We start from the raw sequence: 23842 nt of genomic DNA, 5'->3' as shown, positions 1-23842 counted from the left end.
ATCATTGACCATTTTTTAGATTATCTTCGTTTGTTCCACAGAATAAAGGAAGTCATACATGTTTAAAAGGACATGAATGTTTAAAAGAATGAATGTTGAATGAGCTATCCTTTTAATAGTAAATATGTTCTCCACTGAATTACATATTTAACTCCGATGCTTCGGATACAGTGACAAAAGTGAACTGGTCTTGACCAGAAAGGGACACCCAAATTAACCTCTGGATGAAGTATCTGTTTTTCAGCTGGAGATCTTTTGATGGAGGGTGACCAGAATAATGCCTTCTGCTTAACTCTTTAGCCACAGGCTAAAATTCAGGGCTTCCCTGGAGCAGAGCAATCCAAGTACTTAGGTTTTGCCTTTAATGGAGCCCTGTGGTGTTTTGCAGGGATCAGTGCAGGAACACGACCAGGGAAAAGAGAAATGCGAAGATGTGAATGCCCTTATCCACCTCAGTGGCTGCTTTTGAGATCTACTTTCATTGTTTTGCGTGCCTGGTAATACAGAACACCATAAATCAGCTCTGAACTATTTTTCGAACAGAAAGTTTGGACTTTATGCAGGTACACTGTGTACTCGGGAGAATAAAATGATACAAAGAGCCTTAAATTGCTCTTCATTTTTGGATCTTCCAGTATGTAAAAAAATAGCTGGGTTTCCATTACAGATTTGTGCAAAACTTTTGCGATATTTTCTAAATGTTGATAAGAAAAAAAAACAATTGCGAAATGACGTATTAACCAATGTTATGCGACTAAAACGTGTTTTTTTTTTCCTTTCGCGATAAGTCATTCCAAAAATCATGGCGACGGATGTTGGAAGGTTTATGTATTTACGTAATTTCCTTATGCATGATCTTATTAAATAAGTGGAAAAATATGTCCTTTAAAAGCGACTCTCTAAACATTTCATATATGCTCGAATGTGTTACTTAATAGTGTGCACTCTTCAAAAGCAAGATTTTCACTCTCTCATGCCACCTTGAGTGGCTGAATGCTCATTGTTCTGATTTTCAAACCGCTTGAGTGTGAGGGAGTCCTTGCAGATGTACTGCATTGAGAATAAAAGGAGATACTGAAAACGAGATACATTTGCAACAGACCCTTTGTCATTATAGTTCAATTTTCTGTTTGTGAGGTAATGGAGAAGAGAAAGCAAATGAGAGGAAAAAGGAGATGGAGTTTTTTTTAACTGCTTGTTTTTGTCATGCCTTATTGAGTTCTGTACCAAACTGTGTTCCAATCTTTTCTGCTTGTTGATTCTCATTGGTCGCGGGTTCTCCAGTCCACCTTTTAACCCATTAGTAAAGCTATGTGACTGTAGTCTGACGTGAATTAGCATTATTATGAGGGTAATATTAATGTCATGTTTATACTTCCCTGGTAAGGACGTAGGTCAAACATCTCAACTGCAACCTAGATTAGGAGTTTACACCTTTCTGTTAGGCCGGGAATAGACTGTGCGATTTCAGCAAGGTTACCGACTCACGAGTAAATCGCATGTGATGTAAACTCACGATTTATGTGCTCACAATTCGATCCGATCGTCGAGCTGCGACTTGACTGCTCACACTATGCATGTGAAATATGTGCGATAAGAAAACCTGTATCCAGAGATATTGTCAAAAGCATCGACTATAGATATCAAGAGGATTTAGCATTTCCAATTTATGTATTCAATTATTAATACTGCCATTAAATCCTGGCATGTCAGAAATTCTTCCGACCATCCGATTGCCAATCGGAAGAGGTTAATCGCCTCTCGCTTAGGCTTTACACAGCATTATTATTAGGGCCGGGACTTTAACGCGTTAATTAAGATTAATTAATTACACAAAAAATAACGCGTTAAACATTAACGCATTTTAATCGCACTTATTTTTGCACCGCGGAACGTTTCTCACTGGATGAGTTTAGGCGGACCGATTATACTGGAGCACCAACTAGCGTTATTAACTTCCATAGACAGTATTTAAACGATAACTTCTAGCGTTGCCACCCGTCCCGGTTTTCCAGGGATTGTTCTCTTTTTTGAGCGACAGTCCCGGAAAATTTATATTCTTACCCGGGACACAAATTGTCCCATTTTTTTTTTGTGAAAATGTACTTCTAAAGTAGAATTTCCTGGTTTCAAATTAAACCGTTTCCGTCTACTGTTACTTTGTTTTCTTCATGGTTGTGTACATCCAATCCTGTGTCCGTAAACGGGCAAAACAGTGGATTGGCCAATGCCAGGCGTTTACTTTTATTTGATTGGAAGCTCAACTTATCGCCTAGCAACTGCCTGTGCTGTCGCTAGCTTTAAAAAAAAACGTTCTATTTACATCTATTGTGTGAAATTGGGGGAGAGACGGACGAGGAGGATAACACAACAAAATCGGATGAGCCACCAGTGTCAAAGAAAAAACTATTTACAACCTATAAGAGCATGGTTGTGTGCAAGCTGTGCAACAAGGAATTCGGAACGGCTATTGCTAACGTTACACTTAATGGCAAAAATAGCACTGGTCTGCTGGATTTGGTTAAACAAAAATAAACAATATTTTGTTGCTTAAGCTTATGTATTCAGTCATTATTCAATGGTATACTAAAAATCCATGTGGAAAAAATTACTTCTCACTGTTCTCAGGTCAAATATTTATATGCGATTAAAATGCGATTAATTTCGATTAATTAATTACAAAGCCTCTAATTAATTAGATTAAATTTTTTAAGCGAGTCCCGGCCCTAATTATTATAGTTTTTTTTTTCTTTCTTGTTGTGCACAGAATTTGGTACAATTTCACTGTGACTTTTTTATATTAAAGATAATATGGCATGTATCATCCCTTTGGAATGAGTATTTGCTGAATTCCCACTGAATAAATGTAACTCAAATGCATAATGGATCTTAAAAATTCAAACCAAAATGTTCCAGTGTTGACAGTTTGACAATTTGCAAAATCCATAAAAATGTCTTGCACAATTTTAAATGTCAGAAATGTCATAATGACCATGCTATATGTGAACATAAGATTTCTGACGCATGTCAACATTCTTAAAATTATGTATCATTTGACGTCTTCAAAGAGGTTTTTCATGATCACAATTGTGTCTTTGGCTAAATCAATTTATGCATCGAGTTAGTTGGGTGACTACAGGTAAAGCGGACAACTAGAAAAGTCGGTCACACAAGTTTTTACATTTAAAGGGACAGAAGACCCAAATATGAAAATTATGTTATCTTTTACTCACCCTCATGGCATTTCAAACCTGTAAGATTTCTTCTGAGAAACACAAAAAAATATATTTGACATTTATATTCCCTCTGAAGAAAGAAACTCACACAGGTTTAGAATGACATGAGGGTTTGTAAATGATGATAGATTTTCCATTTCGGATTGAACTATGCCTTTAATATTTATTTATTTTTCCTCTCAATAGTGTTGCAGAGACTATAACAGTTTGATGTGAGAAATGTGGCATGCTGTTCCACTTGACCTGTATCGATATGAAGTTAGTTAATTCCAATCTCTCTATTGTAGTCTCATTGTCCTCCGTTCTGTCTTAGAGATTTGAGGTCCATCAGGACCCGATGGTGAGCGTGGCCCACATGGTACGAGCCGGAGGGGGCGTATGGATGGCCTTTTCAGAAGGTTCCTCTATACGCTTGTTCCATACGGAAACGCTGGAGCACTTGCAGGAGATCAACATTTCCACACCCTCGTCGTTTTACAACCCCAGTGAGTATCTCTCCTTTGACCCTGTGAATCTCCATTCATTTGAATATAGACATTTTTGTATGCTTTCACATGCTTGATCAGTGCTTGTTTCCATCTTTTCTTTGAACCGCTCTTCTAGTGATAAAAAAGTAATAACGGAGGAGTTCTTTTTGGAATGGTTCCTGTAGGCTGGCTCTCCAGGGATAGGCCGTGAATAAGTAGCTAACTTAAGACCCCGCAGAGCAGTAATGGAGCTGTGGGGTTACAGGCAGGAAAAGTCACAATGGCACAGACAAAGCTTTCCATTTGAAATGTTGCCATGGCAACGGTCTTCTCATGACATCAGCAGCCGTGGCATGTTGGTAATGTGCCAGCTTTTTGCCATTGTGCCTTTTCTTTGTGCAGCTGGCCTTAAATTCTTCTACATTCACTTTTTTTCTTCTTCTCTGAATGCTCACCTTTAGCTGTCTTAATCTCCCTTGGATCCACTTAAATCTTAAAATTACCAAATTATTTTTATTTCATCCCTCCTTTACTGTTAGATGAAATGTATATGAGGCAAAGCCTTCTGTGAAAGGTAGCGCATGTAAACATTCATTATAAGCAAGGGCACCAAAAAGCGTAGTTTATAAATAATGTTTACATATCCACGCAGCAAACTGTCGCTTCAATTCAATTCTGCGCCACACATCAGGCTATATAAAGAGAAAATCTGCGGCGTCGCTCCAGTAGCTCGCAGAATTCTCCGGAGCAGAATAACTCCTTTCAGACGGTCTAATAATGTTTGATTTCACTTGAATGCGATCGTCCACGTTTAGCCACGATTCTCCGGTTGTCACAGACAATTGCGATCAAGTGGAATACAAAGGAGAAGGAGAAAAAATAAAACCAAAGTGGTGTGTTGCAGACTTGAGGAACTGGCCACAGCAAGTTAATGTCAACTGGCCTGCTATAGCCGCATCTCAATAAAACATTTTTTTACGAAAAGATATACCTCCAGTTTTTTCGTCAAAGACCGAGAACATCAAACCTTTGGATCAAAGTTACTGCTGCATTTCAGAAGACACATGTAGGAGAAAAGGCGAGTATTGTGGCGAAGATGTCTGCGAAGGTCCTGCAACCCTGAGGCTGTTGTCAAACCTGCGCAGAAAGCTGTGTTTAAATATGTAGTTCGTGTTAGGTGAGGTAGCGCTACGATTACGTGTTATATCGGGGGGTTTACAGTCCACGGAGCACAAAAGTGAAAATGAGCTTTGGCAGAAGCCTTCTTCCCCTCTTTTTACCCTAGGCCCACAGAACATCCCATTGGTTTTCCTGAATATGCTAATCCGCACACATCACACATAGGAGGACTGATAGAGTTATTACAGATCAATGGTCTGCTAATCCCACAGGTTTGCTCGCAAGTGATGGGTGATGAATTAATTATTGTCTTAAAGCAACCGATTATTCTGCAGTTTCTCCTCAGCTAGAAAACGATAAGCAAGCCAGACATCTCTTTAACACACTGAGGCTGAATCCTTCCTCTTTAATAATAGCTGGAAAAGTCCGATCCACAGGGAAAGTTGATATTATACAGAAGAGAATCTTTGAAACTTTTTAAATATTTATAATAATATATAATATAATATATTATAATAATACATTTACAAATTTAATTTTATATTTAACCTGCCCTTATACCATCATAAATAAGTGTGACCTGCAGTGTAAAAATCTTAAATAATTTATGTATTAAACATGCAGCTTTTATGACCTCAACATGTCAACATGAAATATTGAAATGAAATCACATGCGTTGAAAATAAATTGAAAATTGAGACTACATAAAATCTTGAAATTAAATTCAGTTAATTGAAAATGACTGTTATGACCAGTTATCGAAGACTCACACTTTCCCTTATATATTCAGATGATAACAAAGGTTCAGCTTGTTAACATTAGTTAATGCATTCTGTGTCATGAACTAACAATTATTTACATTCAATTAATTCATTTTTACAGCATTTATTAATCTAGGTTAATGTTTATTTATAAATATACTATTGTTAATTCATCTTTAATTACAATACTATAATATTACTTTATACAACTTGAAATGTGAACATATTTGAATGTATGTAGATATGAACATTAATCAATATTAACCAAATAAATGCTGAGAATGTATTCTTGATTGTTAATTCATGTTAGCTGTTTCACTACCTAATGTTACCGGATTAACTTACAATCTCGGTGATTATGATGCAGAAAAAGTTCTAGTACACATTATGCATCAACTACAAGGACATCTAATAAAATATGTAATATGCATTTTTTTTTTCCAAACCTCAGCATCTTATGTTTTCAGCATTCATGAATTCATATGCATTACTGTAGTACTGCAGATTTATTTGACAATATATTATCAAGGCGATCCCTCTTGCACAGAAACAGAATGTATAATAGGTGAATGTTCTGCAGAACTGGACAGCTGACATTTCTACGAAATGAGCTCTTCCTAATGCAGTGCATTCACTAATGTTTTTTCATGACCTTCAGTGATTTCCTGGTGACTAACTACCATACTGAAAATGCTTCATTTACACATTAGCCAAAGACTCTGCGAGTTCTATAGCGAACTACAGACAGCCTGCCGTGAAAATTAATCAATTAGCCACTTGCCGCTCATTCATGCAAAGCGAGCCACCGTCTATATTGCTGGAGACTCTGCTGTGCTATTCTTCTTTGATTTAATTACACTGTGCTTGCTTTCTGATTTCTGAAGTCCCAAGGTCAGGGATTTGGGTATTGTGAATAAAGTCACTAAAATGTTCCATGTTGCTTTTTGTCTAAACAACAGCAATCTAAATGTTGTCATACTGTACCGGCACACTGCTATAATTGACCAGCTCAATAAACCTGATGAGAAGAGCGTAACGATGTGCTGTTTCTTTTTATTTGATCTTTTTTATCTGGGTCTCCACAGAAACTATGATTATTGATATAAAAGCAGAAAAGTGTTTTATTTTATTTTATTCAATTCAATTCACATTTATTTGAATAGCGCTTTTCACAATGCATATAATTTCAAGCTTTGCAGAAAAATGCATGTTTCTACATTACAATTTAAAGTAATCTGTGAGCAGAGGTGACATGCAGTTAGCTAACATTGATTTACATGATTTAGACAACCATCTCATTAAAGCAATTACCGATATTACAGGTTGTGATCATAATGATTACAATATAGTAAATTTGGCAGTGGCGTATGTTGATTCAGAGTTTGCGTCATCCTTTCAAGAGTTGGAGTCATCTCTTCACTGGTGTTGGGTCATCGGAAGTCTTCGTAATGATCCAAACTGGAGATAGGTAACTCTAGTTACCTCGGGATGGACATCCTGAGATAAAACAGAAAAGAGAGTGGGAAATGATTGGAGTGGCTGCTGTTCATAACATTAAGTAAAGATAATCATGTGCTTTGAATCTGATATAACTGGAGTACAAGGTTATGAGGTGCATTATGTGCTTAGCTAAAGACGTGTCTTTAATCGAAATTCAAACTGGGAAAGGGAGTTTGAGCTCCGAACATTATCAGGAAGTTTAATGTTCCAAGTTTAGGAGCCAAATGCGAAAAAGCTTTAAAAAAATATATTTAGCATAGTTTGTTCTTATTAAAGTTGGTATAAAAATAGTATCATACTACATAGATGTAAAGAAGTCGTGATGGTGATACTATTTTTCTTTTCTTTTTTTTCTTCTGAAGGTCAGAGGAGCATGAGAGTTACCAGCCTGCTGATTTGCCAGGGGCTGCTCTGGGTGGGAACTGCCCAGGGCATTATCATCACCCTGCCTGTGCCCAAGCTGGAGGGCATCCCCAAAATTACAGGTACACAGATGCGGGCTCTTCATAATACATATCTTGCCTTTAGTTCTTTTGGAAAGTCTCCTCTGCAATGACATGACAATTACATAATGATTCAAATAGTTTGCCCTTTGTTAAAAGAATAGTCAACCCCAAAATGAAGCTATGGTCATTATTTATCCGACACCATGTTGTTCCAAACCTGTATGCTTTTTCCTGTGGATCACAAAAATATCATTTTGTCTTTACAAAGTCTTTTCCGTATGTCAGTTCATTGCGAAGCTCCTAAAAGTAGTTTCAAATGTCTTGAGACCAAATATTTAATATGCATCCTGACATGACACATACATTTAATATGCATCCTGACATGACACACACATAAGTGTTGTATTTGATAAGAGCTGAAGCAGGAAGATTGCCATGAAAAAAGATGTTTTGGGTCGATAATAATCTCTTTTATTTGATCAAAAATACAGTAAAAACAGTATTGTGAAATATTATTACTGTTTAAAATACCAATTTTCTATTTTATTATAAAATGTCATTTATTTTTATTTTCCGAGCAAGACATCTGGGGCATCACCACAATGAATTGTCTTTGTATGGAAAAAAAATCTTCAAAATTGTATCTTTTGTGTTCCGCAGAAGAAGAAAAAACTATCTAGGGGATGGAACAAGCGAAGATTAGTATAATGACCAATTTTCTGAACTATTCCTTTAATTCAAGATCCTTTCTGTATGTAATATGCATTTAAATGTGTAATAATCAAATTTTAAGGTTCTTCTTGCCCTCTGGCATTGCTGCTTTTTTTACTGATTAAAGCTGTCTGAGCTCTGTGTGTTTTACTGTGGCACAGGTAAGGGGATGATATCCCTTAATGCACACTGTGGGCCTGTGGATTTCTTAGTTGCCCTTTCCAGCACTTTATCTCCTGATCTTCTGAAGCGGGATTCTATGGTGGAAGGACATGATTCGGCCTGTGGAGTAGAAGATCGGAGTGACTCGTCGTCTCAGGAATCTCTCCAGCATCCCAGTGTTTCCGCCCATGTGGAGGGCAAAGGGAAGGGGCGGGGCTTGTTGCTACAGTACCGCCTCCGCTCAACTTCAGGGTTACCCGGGCGACCGTTAACCGCACGAGGGGACGAGGCCTCAGACTCGTCTTTAGAATCTCTGGAACACAGCATGGAAGATGGCTCCATTTACGAACTCAGCGATGATCCAGACATGTGGGTCAGGGGTCGGCCCTGCGAGAGGGAAGGGGTGAGGAGGGACAGGGTAACCTCGGTAGCGGTCATCTCAGGCGGGAAGGGCTTCCGTCGACTGAAGGAGGGTTCGATGCCGGCCACCACGGAAAGCATGCTTATGATCTGGCAGCTTCCTCTCGCTGTTTGAGTTGAAATTACGTTTAAGGAATAGTGAAATTAAAATTTTGTCATCATTTACTCACCTTCATGTCATTCGTACTGATGTACCGGTGACTCCTTTCAATGTAGTTACAATAAATGGAAACTGAATTTTTTTTAAAGTATCATTAAATATGGCCGTACGACTTATTCTTTGAAGTCATACAATATTTGTGTGATAAGCACTAAAGAATGAATTTATTGCAAATTTGTCTCAAGTGCATCAGTGTAACTGGATCATTGAGCCAGTGGCCATGTTTACATGCACACCTTCTGTTTCAATCAGACTGAATTCATTCCGATTGATGAATCCGAACGTACGGTTTACATGATCACTTAATAAAGTGATCAGGTTGATGTTTGCGTTTGTCACAAGCTTTAAATCGGAATCGTTTTTTTTTACATGCGCACACCGCACAAATTCACGCTGTTTGAGCATAATAACTATTCTCCGACATTTGGTTCTTTATTGAACCGCAGACTTAATATCCGTCTGGTCATAATTTGGAGACAGTGAGTATATGAACCATTGTGCCGTGCTGCTTATACAGTATTTCTACACTTTATTCAACAGGAATAACAGCTCGTCCTAACAGTCCTTTCAGTTTAGGTTTTCAATCCGATCAAGCGTTTACATGTCCTGTCGATCGGATTAGAAAATAAATAAACTACCCCTGTTAATCGTATCGAGCTCAATCGTATCGATTAAGGTGTTTACATGAAGGCTTCTCAGTCCGATTGAGCCGTCAATCCAATTACTAATGGATTATTTGGTTGCATGTAAACGTAGCCAGTGAGTTGACCTTGAGAACTGATTCTTGAACAAGTCATCCAGACAGATTTTGTGAACTGGCTCACCTGATTTATTTAAAGAAATCTGACTCAAAAGAAGAGTGGTTTACAAATGAGACATCACCTAGGGATGGATGTCAATATTTTTGGTGAAGAATAATGTAAAATTTGATCTGGTTCTTCACACAAAGCTATCTGCGCTCCATTTTTTGTGCTTTATTGTCATATTTTTTGCCTTCCAGCTCCAGTCCTCATTCATTTTTATAATACTGAAAAATGGTAACCAGGATAGTCGGAGTGAACAAAGTAATTTGGGTTTGGAAAGACATGAGGATGAGTAAATGAAATATTTTTTTTCACTGGGCATGTGTGGTACAAAATGTGAGGCTTGCAACTCTACTGTTCACTATTCCAGAAAAGGAATGTCTCCTGTATTAATTGATCTTGTGATCTCCAGGTCCTCCGATGAAAAATATCCCATGACTCAAAGGCTCATGATAAATTGTCAGTTAATTCTGCCTCCGTCAATACATTGGAGGTGTTTTACTTACCGGTAGAGAATGCTGATCCATGTATTAAATCTCATTTTACCATAATCATGGCCTAAACTATTCAGACAGAACATTTCCTTGAGGGCCTCAGTCTGGTCGACCTTTAGTGAATCATGTTCTTTGGAGTTAACCACGCCACAGAGCTGCTCGGGTATTTTATTCCCCCGCATCTGAAGAAATCATATCAGTGGAAAGTAAGAAGCAAAGTGAAAGGGTTTCGCATGCTTTTGTGAGTCACTCAGAGAATACTTTCGCCCTTTGACTCTTGATAATGTGAACGCATGATTCTCAGTTGAAAGTCAAGCCTGAGAAGGTCAGTGTTAAAAGCTTGTGAAATGCGTTTCAAAACACTTGACGGCCTAAATTTCTATGATGGCGAATTGTGAAGCTTAATTAAAATTCTATTTTAGTGGACATCTTTTTTTTCTTCTTATAGACACAACCTGAAAACATTTTCACCATATGGCAGTCATTATGAAACTTCTGCTTAAATCACCATTACTTAACAAGCAAGTTCATTAGCAGCTGCTGGTAGAAAGATACATGCTCCACTAATTGCAGGAAAGTTGTGGATCGTGTGAAGCTTTTGATGTTTATTTGATCTTGTTGAAGGGCATTCAATGCTGATTTTTTTCTGTAATATTGCAGTTCCATCTGAAAGCTACAGTTGGTTCTCCTCATTCTCTGTTCTTGTTTAATCCGCATTTACTGTAGGACATTCAATAGTCTTCCATTGGGAATTGTACCAGATGCACATTATATTATGATAAAGGGAAGTGACTGAAGTTGTTTTTGGTACAAATGAATAAGCAGATAAATAATAAATTAATTAATGGAAAAAACTTTTACTTTAAACACCAGCTCTGAACCAGGCTGAACCAGCATAGACCAGCTTGTTTTAAGCTGTTTTGACAGCAAACAGCACTAGTATTCTTCAGAAATAGCTACTGAATAATATAGTTAAGTGATTTATTTTTCCACCCCTCACCACTTTGTCATCATGCATTTTTCATACCATGCAACATTATGAATGTACGAAATGTAAATTTGTCCTGGTACTGCAAACTTTTTAAAAACTGTTCAACTTAAATTGTTTTTTATTTGCAATACAATGTAAAACATTTATGAAGGGCATAGTATCCCACTGGATAGCATAACTGTAGCACTACAACAGTCATTCATTGTTTGTATATTAAATTTGTAAGTAAAAGTGAGTTAAATTTAACATGAATAATACAAATTGTGCATTGTCCATCCATATGAAGTAACCACTTGAAGTTTCCAGTTGTACCCCAAATGCACTGAATATTTAGGATTTTTGAATACTAATAAAATGTCTCATACAGTATGTTTGTCAATTCACTGTTACTGGAATAAATGCATGTTAAAATGTACCCGTGTTTGATTCTTTTAAATAGCCGTGCTGTTATCCGTGCACATTAGCCTGAAGTAAATGTGTGAAACCGTGAATATTCTTGGCTTTCCCCCCCCCCATCTCTTGTTGACCCACACAAAAGTAAAAAATCCCTGTGATTACATACGATTTACACAGAGATGGTGGTTAAGTACCCTGCATTACATGACATGCCACACTGGAAAAATCCACTGGCTGCATCAAAAGGTCAGATCTGAATAAATGTATGTGTGTTGGGACGGTGACAAACTCAACCGTTGCTGCTGCCAGAACATCTTAGATTTGAAAACCGAGTTCAGCACCTCTGCGCCCAGCAGAGTTACAGAAGTTTTTAATGGGGTTTCTTCCGGATTTGAATTATTCATAATGTCCTAATTTGCAAACTGCCTTACTAAGAGTATCATCTTATGCATGCTATTCTGAACATAGCCAAAGACTGCTACTGTATGTCTGTTTCTGGTCATAACTCTGCCGACAGAGTCAGAGGAAATGAGCAGGTTCCGAAGTTCACAGATTCTCATGTCGAGCACCAGCTCTTTTTGTTTGAAAAAGGGGTACTTGTGCAACCCAATTGACTCTTGGGTGTATTCTGATGGCACGTGAGAGGTGTAAACACAGCTGGGAGAGTGAAATGGAGGTTCTGGGTTGTGAGGACAGACCAAATCTCCTACTGAATCTCTTCATCCTACTCCTGCTGGCTTCAGAACACGCCGGCCTTAGGCAAATACACGACTCAGAGCCCACTTAACCCACGTAAGTGTAGTTTACAGCGTTGAGGGTGTTTGCAGTTGTGATTTGCGACCAAATTGATTGGAGATCGCAGTTCTGTGAAACAGCTGCACTTACATGCGGTTTCCCAGAGAAGTTTTGTTAAGAAAATCGCTCATGGGTTATTTGCTGAGGAGGAAAAAACATCAAACAAGTCGAACTTCTGATACTCAGCATGTTTAGTTTTAAGGTCACGGTGACTAGTGTTCAAAAATGACTCTTAGTTAGACAACTTTGAGATGAATGAAGGCACTTTAGATTCATTCATTTTTAAATAAATTAATACATAAGTTCCATCTCAGAACACAACCTTGGCATTGACCTTGTCAGTTTTAAGCCTGTAGCCTATGTTTTTGCCGTAATATTAGAAATTTGCCACATAGCATTACAGACACATTCATCTTTGCAGAAAAAGCAAGTCACAGCAGTGGTTATTTCAATTGCTTTACAATTTGCATAAGTCATTTGCTCATTTCTTGCGAACCCTTGTAAAATATTCCAGTGGGACAGCAGCAGCACAGACAAACCGAGATCACATGGTGCCGCATGCTGAGTCAGTTAGTAACGCGGGACGGGATTGAACATTTATTCGCCCAACATAAGCCAGTGATTGTACAGCAGTGCTGAATTGCATTTTAATACAGAGTTTAGAGCTAGAACGGTCGTTTACCAGCCGCACTTTTGCCTTGGATTCAACAAAGAGAGCTAGGTTGCAATGCCGCCGTTTCGGCTGACAAACAGACCCGAAAACAGCAGATACACGTGCGTATTGTGTCACTAAAGGGGTCAATTAACCGCGACCGGGGAGAGTTTTGCCTATCACGCAACACAGCTGTGAGCGCACCACATGCTCCTCCAGCCTCAGGAATAATTTACATACAGATTAATATGTTCTTTTATAATAAAAAAAAAATTAAATCACAAACGCATATTAACAAAGAATGCCGGAGTTAATGATTCGTACAGAGAATGCAAAAGCCTACTTCTCTGCTGCCCGTATCTGTATTTTCCATTAAAATATGTTAAAGAGGCATGTGACGTGACCAAGACGTGTAGTATTTGTGATTTTTGGCTGGAAAATCTAAAATAATGTTGACGCCAATCAGACCTGTGTGAAAGCGAAACGTACGCTGATGTTCTGTATTAAAGGATGACAGTTGGAGCATGAATTGTTAACTGGCAACTTGAAAGAAAATACAAAACTGAAATTGAATGGTGTTTTTCTAATTCACAGGTCTATCAATTGTTCATTTTACTCTGTCAGCTTCACTGACCATCGTCTCCAATGGTTGGTAAAAAATATATTTGATTTGAAACCATTGAGTCATGTACAAAATGAATGAAAATGTGATCGTCCCACACTGTGTTACACACCTAGGAGGAGACTTGGCATATCCATCACATGTATAATACAGTGGCCCCAAAAAGTAGTGGGACAGCTTGTTTGAATTGTTGGGAATTCCTCTCTATTAGAGACCAAGTATCAAACCTAGTGGGATCTACAAACAAATCGATCAATCAATCCATCCATCGGTTTACCCACCTTTACCTTATTTGTATTATTCTCTGGTTAGGTAAGTCGAATCTGGCCTAAATTATAAACACTTTAAAATACAATCGGACTGAAGACTTCTTCGTGGTCTATTCTGGCTCAACAGCAATGCATGTCCTCTGCATTTGGTGAGTTCCTCTCTTGCCGGCATCACTTTTCATCCACAGCAACATACTTCCTACACACTTATAAAGTTGCTCTAATACATGATTTATTCTCTACTTTTAGCTTAAATAAGTTCTCTGTAGTTGTACAGTAGATCAGATCTATCTATCCATCTACAGTACACGGGGTAGTTCACACAAGTTTTTTTTTTCTGATCAGATCAAGACGCATGATTCTTTGCATTTGTAAATGTAGACATGGTTTTATAAATATGTATAGGCTACTTTTATATTTTGGAGCAACTAACCCCGCTCTTACCCTAAACCTATCCACTTCTAAACAATATAAAATGCGTAGCAGGCAAATAAAAGCACAGTCACGAGTATTTATTGCAAAAACTGGCCAAACAGTATACATGTATTAACTCTATTTTGCATTCCAAGTCTTCTGAAGCCATATGATATTTTTATGTGAAGAACAGGATGGATCTTCATGTTTTAATCGCTGAAATTATCCCGCTGCTTTGTGAACGCATGCAGTCATGTCTCGTTCAAAAGATACACCCGACTCTTTAGCATGGCACAATGAGTCATCATGAGACGCACGAGAGCCAATGCAGTTTGCAATGAGCATGATCTACGGCAGATGGAGACGGTGGTCGTTTTTAGGTCTTTTCTTCACACAAATCAATCGTTTGGCCCCGGAAAACTTGGAATGTACTTTTTGAATAATTGTGCCTGTAGTCATATCTGCCTGTTATATCTTGTGTTTGAAGATATCTAATACACAAATGGATAGGTTTAGGGGTGGTGTTGGGTTGGGTTACGTGTTCGTGTAAATAAAATTATGCTGGCGGATTGAGAATCACACTCAAACATGTCATCAAGGCAAAATTATAACCCAATATATAATTTCATCATGACTATAATTCTCATGCTCAACGTGTCTGTGATGATGCCAGGGTTTCTCATGGAAAGCAATGGAGTACCCTGAGCATCGAAAAATGACGCTGTGCGTTAAAAAGTGACGCCAAAGGGTCCCGAACAAGCTAACTAACATACACTAACATCTGACAACCAGACCGTGTATAACTATTTTTTTTGTCTCCATTTTGAACAATGTATCTATTGTTTAATCCTTTGAAACCTAAAAAGCTTCTTTTTGTGAAAAGTTTTGTTTGAAAAGATTCCTTTTGCTATCTTTCATTAAAATGAATACTATTTGGTTTGATATTTTGTAATGCAAAAATATTGTATCTTGAATGTTCAAATAATTAGGATACCACTGTGCACAATTCAGTCATTTCAAAAACCTCTTCTTTGCTTGAAAAAGTACGCTTAGCATTTTGTAGTGCGTGTTTTAACCTTCAAAGAGGTTTACTGCTCAAAAACATTTAGGCCTTCACCTGAACTCTTTTACTGCCTCTATAGAACGTAGATCAAATGTTTTTGGTAACCAGTGCTTTGTAAGCTAGGAATGTTAACATTCCAGACCTTCAGTTTTTCCTTGTGCTTTTCTAGGCTGCATTTGGATTCAGTCCATGGAAGAGTAATAATCGTCTTATCTGTCATGAGTCTAAGATTCTGCAGGACAACAAAAAATATGACGCATCCTGAAAAACAATAACCGAGGGGCCAAAGCAATTTTTGCCATTTCCCCTGGTATTCTTTCTGAGAGGCTGTTGTTCTACTGTGTTCAGTGGCCTGCTCTGAATCAGGCATCGCATCACTCATAGCTGACAAATAGATGGCATTCCCATACCATTTGTTTTCAACTAACTCTTGTTTGACAGATGCACCCCGAGCAAAGACGCCTGTGAGGGAATGTTAATGGAAGAGCTCTTTTTCACCTGGCCTGTTCTTCCCACCGTGGAAGCTTGCTTACATGTACAGCATAGCCTAATCATTCAGAAGCACTCATTCAAGAACGCCCTGAAAAAAAGTCTTCTCGTGGAGACAGAAGAGGGCTTAAATATGTTAGAATGTAGACATTTAAAAGTGCATAGCTGACAATATGGGATTAAAAATAGGCTACACTTTAGTGACCACTTTCTGTGCATTAGTAGTGAGGATTTTTCAGTGATTCTTTCTGCTGGTTATCGATACGGTACAGTAGCAGCAAGTGACTGCGAGAGAGTCATTCTTTCAAACAATTCGTTCAACAACACTTAAATACTTGAACGGCATGCCAAAAGAGTAGTATGTCTGAATGAAAAGTAGGTGAAAAGTACCCGGATGTCATACTACTTTCGCCAAGATTCTGAAGTGCGCATTCGATGGACACTTTACTATCCCATGTGGCTATGGGAGAGTATATGAATGGCTGTGTAGCAACGCAACTGGCGCTGGTACAGTAGGTCACGTGACCGTAACAACATGGCTTATATCGCACATCCGAATTTCATTCATACTACCCATATTCATACTATAAATTCAAATTTAGACAGTATTCGATTTCAGACGCACTGACTGATTCAGGGACGAACTTTTCAAGTAAGTCATTGAATCATTTACACAACCAATTATTTCGAAAACACTGATCTATTCAGAAACAAATCGAAAAAATGAAAGCCCAAATGAAAAGTAACCAAATGGCCTACTACTGAACTTCCGGTGAAAATCTGAAGTGCATTTCCAATGGCCACTTTACCATCCCATGAGGCCAAGGGAGAGGATTAATGAATGCCAGTGAAGTGATGCAACTCACACTGGTCAGTCACATGACAATGACAACATGCATGTAGTACTGTATGTCTATGACACTTATATAGAATGTGCTTTTCAATATTTGAAAAGTAAGCTAATTACTTATTCAAAGTACCAACTAAGTATGCGATTTCAGATGCAGACAGTTTTTTATGAGTGAGTCAGTGAACCATTTTATAAATACGGATCACTGAATAATTTACAATTTGTTCAAAAACATTGATTCACTCAGGAACGCCATTACGTGTTGTTTGAAGTGCAATGGTGGCTTTGTCTGGAAATATTTCCATTAGTGGAACAAAAAAAGACAGTAACTGTCAATATTGTGTCTAAAGTTTAAGTTTTATTATTTATTTTAGTATTAACATTTTGACACACTCGTAAAAGTGCTGTAATGACAAGACCATATCGTTCTGCAACCTCTTCTTTCTCAATGCAATGTAATGCGATAATGTACCGTACATTACCACACAAATAAACCCTCTGGCCTGATCTCCCTGTCAGAGTTTGTTTTACGATAATGACCAGCTGACTGTACATACTTGCTTACTTAATGTAGTCATGCCAGAGGAGAAATAGGTGTGTAATGACATAAATGAGGAATGCTTGAAAGATTGCAGCTTGTTTGCTTTGCATTTGCTAGCAATATCCCGAGGACATCCCAGTGTGCTAATGTGGCAGAATTAGGTAAGTGACTGACAGTCCTGGTGTCCTATCAGGAAAGAGTACGGTCTATTTAACGCTGGTTGGCTGTACTCTGAGATGCGTCATGTCTTGTCCTCCCCCTCCTGCGTCATCCACTATCGCCTCAGGTATGTGCTGGTAGCGGGTGGTTTAAATCATGTGTTTAGAACGCCACTGATATGTTATCTTTTTAATTGTAGCGTTTCATTTAAGCACTTGTCTGACGGTGCATTTTCATCAGCTCAGAATAGGTGTTTGCCCACCCTTCAGGTATGTAAACTGTCCCTGTATTGAGTGGTGGTTATGATGGCGTGTGGTATACTGAGTCGCTATGTCACTGTTAATGCGTTGCTTCCTGTACCCCAGTTAATCGGTGGTTGTGATGATCGCGGTAAATAGTAGCCTGTGGGGATTTCATGTGGGGTAATGTCGTCTTTTGGTAAGTGTCATGTAAGATGTTTGTAAGGTTGTAGTGGAAAGAGAGGCACTAACATCCCGCTGCTTCTCTTTAAGGCGTTCGTGAGGCGCAGGTCCTCCCTTTCGTCCTCCGGACCATTGTGCTGGTTCTCTGCACAATCTCCCTCTCGTTCTTCCGTGTTTCTACGAACTTGAGTCCACCTGGATAACCAGTGTCCCTCCGTGTCGCGCTGATCGTGCCGGCGGGAATTCATAAGGGCACAGGATTATACCGTCTACTTCTACTTCCTTTCGTTTTTTTGTGTGATTAGAAAAGTTGATTAATAATAATAATTGACTGTTATTAGTACGAGAACCAGTGTGTGTGTGCACACGCGCGTGTATGTGTGTGTGTGTGCTGCACCAGCTCTATCTACTGTGATTCTTTTTCTCTTTCTTTTGGTCAGCTGTGTTTATTGTTTAGATTTTGTTTCTGTAACTACTGTTGTGTGTTGTTGTGGACCTTGATTATTATATTTTTTTGGATAAACAAATTCAGCTGTTTATCTTGTTTCTCCCAGGAACTGAGGTGACCAGGCGGGAGGACCCCCGAGTGCATTTGTGGTGGTGGTAGTGTTGCAGTGAGTGACACCTTTTGGAGTGCTTGCGTGTATGATCCAAGTGCACGGTGACGTGTGTGTGTGAGTAGAATTACGCTTTTGGAAAAGCCATTAAGTGGTCCTTCCGCCGGTAAGCTCAGCCTGGTTTTGGTTTGTTTTACTTTTTGTTTGACAAACTCCTCCTACCCTCGTGGGTAGAGGACTATGTCGGTGTGTGCCACTCATATTGCCCCCTTGTGAGCACCTGTTTTTGTGCCTTGACATTTGTGCATTGAGCGCTGTGCGCCTTTGTTTTAAAAGAAGATACTGTTTTTAACTATTTTTGTATGTCAATAAAAGACCTTTTTGTAATTATGTGTACTCTTGTCTCTAACCTCCCTGACACACACGAACCTGTGTGACCTAATGCTAACCGCTGGGTTACTTAGATATTCCCTGATTTATTCAGGGTGGCGTAGTCGACAATTATCACCATAAGCAAAGTAACTTATTGAAATCCTGTACCGCTCCGCTTCGCCACATTTGGCGCAGTCGGCAGGATTGTGTGTCAGTTGTGTAAGGCAGAGACGTGATTGAAAAAAAAAAAAAAGTTTTTTTGGGGGGGGGGATTTTTGCTTTTGCTTTTCTTTTCTTCTCTTTGTGTCTGTGGCAGGAAGTAGACGGTGGTGGTCCTGTCGCAAAGGATAGGTGTTACCCTCTGAGAGTTACTTCCGTAGTGGTAAGTGATTTGTATGGTTTGCCGCTATGGAAGGTGAATTGAGAGAATTGGTAGCACAGTTAAAAGCGGATAACGAAAAATTAAGGCTGAGGGGGAGGTTCGGTATCGGTTGGAGGACGAGAGGGGGGACCCAGATAAGTTGGATATCCGCAGTGGGGCAATTCGCAGGGAGTGGGGAGGAACGCCTGGGCGTATGCGTGCTCGGGGCCACTCAGTTTTGTTTGCTGATGGCCTCCAGCACGGGATACAGGGGCACCCACAGACAGGGGTTTTAATGATTTTTAGGAACGATGATGCCCATCCATTGTTCTCTGTAGCTGAGTCGAGTTCGATGATGCCTATCCATTGTTCTCTGTGTAGATGATTGTGAGTTCGATGATGCCCATCCATTGTTCTCTGTGTAGATGATTGTGAGTTCGATGATGCCCATCCATTGTTCTCTGTGTATATGATTGTGAGTTCGATGATGCCCATCCATTGTTCTCTGTGTAGATGATTGTGAGTTCGATGATGCCTATCCATTGTTCTCTGTGAATATGATTGTGAGTTCGATGATGCCTATCCATTGTTCTCTGTGTATATGATTGTGAGTTCGATGATGCCTATCCATTGTTCTCTGTAACTGATTTTAGAAATGGTTTGAGTTCGATGATGCCCACCCATTGTTCTCTGTAGCCGATTTTAGGAACGATGATGCCCATCCATTGTTCCCGGTAGACGATTTGAGTATGGTTAGGCTCTTATCGTCGGGGCGACGATACAAAAGGCAGGGGTGGATTGTGGCAGAATTAGGTAAGTGACTGACAGTCCTGGTGTCCTATCAGGAAAGAGTACGGTCTATTTAACGCTGGTTGGCTGTACTCTGAGATGCGTCATGTCTTGTCCTCCCCCTCCTGCGTCATCCACTATCGCCTCAGGTATGTGCTGGTAGCGGGTGGTTTAAATCATGTGTTTAGAACGCCACTGATATGTTATCTTTTTAATTGTAGCGTTTCATTTAAGCACTTGTCTGACGGTGCATTTTCATCAGCTCAGAATAGGTGTTTGCCCACCCTTCAGGTATGTAAACTGTCCCTGTATTGAGTGGTGGTTATGATGGCGTGTGGTATACTGAGTCGCTATGTCACTGTTAATGCGTTGCTTCCTGTACCCCAGTTAATCGGTGGTTGTGATGATCGCGGTAAATAGTAGCCTGTGGGGATTTCATGTGGGGTAATGTCGTCTTTTGGTAAGTGTCATGTAAGATGTTTGTAAGGTTGTAGTGGAAAGAGAGGCACTAACATCCCGCTGCTTCTCTTTAAGGCGTTCGTGAGGCGCAGGTCCTCCCTTTCGTCCTCCGGACCATTGTGCTGGTTCTCTGCACAATCTCCCTCTCGTTCTTCCGTGTTTCTACGAACTTGAGTCCACCTGGATAACCAGTGTCCCTCCGTGTCGCGCTGATCGTGCCGGCGGGAATTCATAAGGGCACAGGATTATACCGTCTACTTCTACTTCCTTTCGTTTTTTTGTGTGATTAGAAAAGTTGATTAATAATAATAATTGACTGTTATTAGTACGAGAACCAGTGTGTGTGTGCACACGCGCGTGTATGTGTGTGTGTGTGCTGCACCAGCTCTATCTACTGTGATTCTTTTTCTCTTTCTTTTGGTCAGCTGTGTTTATTGTTTAGATTTTGTTTCTGTAACTACTGTTGTGTGTTGTTGTGGACCTTGATTATTATATTTTTTTGGATAAACAAATTCAGCTGTTTATCTTGTTTCTCCCAGGAACTGAGGTGACCAGGCGGGAGGACCCCCGAGTGCATTTGTGGTGGTGGTAGTGTTGCAGTGAGTGACACCTTTTGGAGTGCTTGCGTGTATGATCCAAGTGCACGGTGACGTGTGTGTGTGAGTAGAATTACGCTTTTGGAAAAGCCATTAAGTGGTCCTTCCGCCGGTAAGCTCAGCCTGGTTTTGGTTTGTTTTACTTTTTGTTTGACAAACTCCTCCTACCCTCGTGGGTAGAGGACTATGTCGGTGTGTGCCACTCATATTGCCCCCTTGTGAGCACCTGTTTTTGTGCCTTGACATTTGTGCATTGAGCGCTGTGCGCCTTTGTTTTAAAAGAAGATACTGTTTTTAACTATTTTTGTATGTCAATAAAAGACCTTTTTGTAATTATGTGTACTCTTGTCTCTAACCTCCCTGACACACACGAACCTGTGTGACCTAATGCTAACCGCTGGGTTACTTAGATATTCCCTGATTTATTCAGGGTGGCGTAGTCGACAATTATCACCATAAGCAAAGTAACTTATTGAAATCCTGTACCGCTCCGCTTCGCCACACTAAGAAAGCCCCTGTGCTCTTGTACTGCTGGTTGTTTTCTTAAGCATGAAAACAAAAGTGTCTGCCTGAGGGGGAAGCAGCTGTCACCAGGGATACGAGCTTGCACAGTTAGGGGAGCAATTCCCAAATCTGCTATCAATATTTTACTCTGTAAAAAACAGCGAAACGTTGTCTGTACTGGCTAATAAATGCGCACTATAAGGTATTTTTATATCAACATATTTAAACATGAGTTACATGTACCATCAACATCAATATATCGACCGTTCAAGTCGATGGTTAGCTTTTTTTCTTCATGATATCAGAATAGTTGTATTACCCTCACATTTTTTGACTTAATGCTCCTTGAAACAATCAAAATGAGTTTTAATTCAAGTTTAATTATTGATTAAACAAACAAACTGCAATTCATACATACACTGTATGTATGAATTGCAGTTTGTTTGTTTAATAAATAAGTTGTGTCATGGTCTTGACCTATAGATGTACGTATAGTACATACATGGTGAAACTGGAAAAAATTGTATATCGTGCAAAAGTTCATTTATTTCAGTAATTCAATTTAAAGGGTGAAACTAATATATTATATAGACCCATTACATGCAAAGTGAGATATTTCAAGCCTTTATTTGTTATAATTTTGATGATTGGTTTACAGCTTATGAAAACCCCAAATTCAAAATTAGAATATTGTGATAAGGGATTCATAGCTGTAAGCCATAATCATCAAAATTATAACAAATAAAGGCTTGAAATATTTCACTTTGCATGTAATGAGTCTATATAACATATTAGTTTCACCTTTTAAGTTGGATTATTGAAATAAATGACCTTTTGCACAATATTCAAATTTTTCGAGTTTCACCTGTATTTTATAGTGAAATAGTGAAAAGTAACTATACTTGAACTCTGCATTTGAGCAAAATTTGAACAGTTTAATAATAAGCTTAATAAGGTTTCAAAGCAAGAAAGGTAAGAAGTTCTGGATGGAATATTTAAACTCAACATTTCTTTTCTTTTGATATCAGAGGGAGGTTAAGCAGAAAATAGTTCCAGCAGCGCTAAAGCAACTGCCTGACAGCAGGTGGATCTTAAAAGTAGTGCACAGGCTGTGTCTATTTTTATCCTAGAGCATCAATAACCCTCATTACGCAACATGATACTGTCTTGTTGTCTTGTCACATAAACAGATGTGTTGAAATCAAAGTGCTGAGCCATTCTGTCCACATGCATCCTTGAAAAGTTGCTTAGAAGTAGAGTGAAAATAAATAGGACTTAAATAATCTACATACATTTTTTTGTTTTAAATCACCTGTTTTTGTGCAATCGAAACGTGTCTCCCGTCTCGGTTTCAGGATCAGGTCCACTGTTCCCACTGGGTGATTTTGTTTGTAATGCAGCCCAACAAATGTGCCATGACAGATGGGACATAAAACCCCAAATCCTCTGTTTAAAAAAAAAAAAGAAGATGAGAAAAGATGATAAAAAGGAGAGTGTGAATTTTACATTTTAGCTTCAGAGCAAATGCTATTTGGATCATCTGAATGAACTATCAATCTGTCAGAAAGCATGACTTCTAATTGGGCTTTAAGTGGAAATGTACAACCCAGTTTTGAAACTAAATCGAGGAAATGGGAAAATCTTTCAGAAGATGTGACAGCCCATGGTTTCTTTTGATATCTTCAAAAGTGCTGCTAATGAAGTTCAAGCCCATCAATCATAAATGAAAGCTTTAGCGTAAGTTCTGCCAGGAAGACTCGATTGTTACGTCACTTATTAACCTTCACATCGAACCAATCGTGATCTAATACTCATAGTATAAAAGATCGGTACTTACACATGTCTGAGTTTGCAGATGCTGACACCAATATTCACCTCCATCCTCCCCCACCACCACCAGGATGGTCCCTTCCCATACCTCCCAGGGGGTCTGCCTTCGTCTTCAGGCAGATTCCGTTACCATCAGATTGTGAGCTACGGACGGAACTCAACATTTGCTTGCTGGGCTGTTAATAAATGTATGCTTTGCTACAGTGTACGTCATTTTGCCTCCCGAGTCTTTCTGGTACTGACAAGACATTATTGTTTTAAAGTAAGCAGATGATATAGTAATTTTTAAGCAGTCGGAAGTCGAAGAATGTGGCCTTTAGTGTCAAAGTAACGTGTTTTTGCCTTGTGACCGAATCATGATGAGCCCTTGATTTTCAGTCTGGCAGTGCAATGCCCTGCTGGGTGCTTTTAAAGTCATGTCTTTCACAGAGA

General features: G+C 39.1%; 1 protein-coding gene and 1 long non-coding RNA gene across 3 annotated transcripts in view; both read left to right on the top strand.

Annotated features, from left to right (window-relative positions):
- The window catches only part of arhgef10la (Rho guanine nucleotide exchange factor (GEF) 10-like a), a 107996-nt gene extending 96312 nt beyond the window's left edge, over positions 1 to 11684 (top strand). Inside the window, exons 24-26 of one of the 2 annotated variants that reach the window (XM_079596674.1) lie at positions 3550 to 3721; positions 7446 to 7568; positions 8402 to 11684. In XM_079596674.1, the coding sequence (XP_079452800.1) occupies positions 3550 to 3721; positions 7446 to 7568; positions 8402 to 8937 (831 nt within the window). In that variant the 3' untranslated portion in view covers positions 8938 to 11684. The remainder of the gene's footprint in view (positions 1 to 3549; positions 3722 to 7445; positions 7569 to 8401) is intronic. The other variant, XM_079596673.1, reaches the window with a different exon arrangement.
- A 5823-nt stretch (positions 11685 to 17507) lies between these two features.
- LOC306990546 lies at positions 17508 to 21518 on the top strand. Its single transcript, XR_013795885.1, has 3 exons — positions 17508 to 17789; positions 17886 to 17958; positions 18033 to 21518. It is a non-coding gene; the product is annotated as an uncharacterized lncRNA (long non-coding RNA).
- Positions 21519 to 23842: the final 2324 nt, after the last annotated feature.

The sequence above is a fragment of the Phoxinus phoxinus genome (genome assembly GCF_949152265.1).
Source record: "Phoxinus phoxinus genome assembly, chromosome: 22".
In the NCBI taxonomy this organism is placed as follows: Eukaryota; Metazoa; Chordata; class Actinopteri; order Cypriniformes; family Leuciscidae; genus Phoxinus; species Phoxinus phoxinus.
This window is presented reverse-complemented; position numbering and strand designations above follow the sequence as displayed.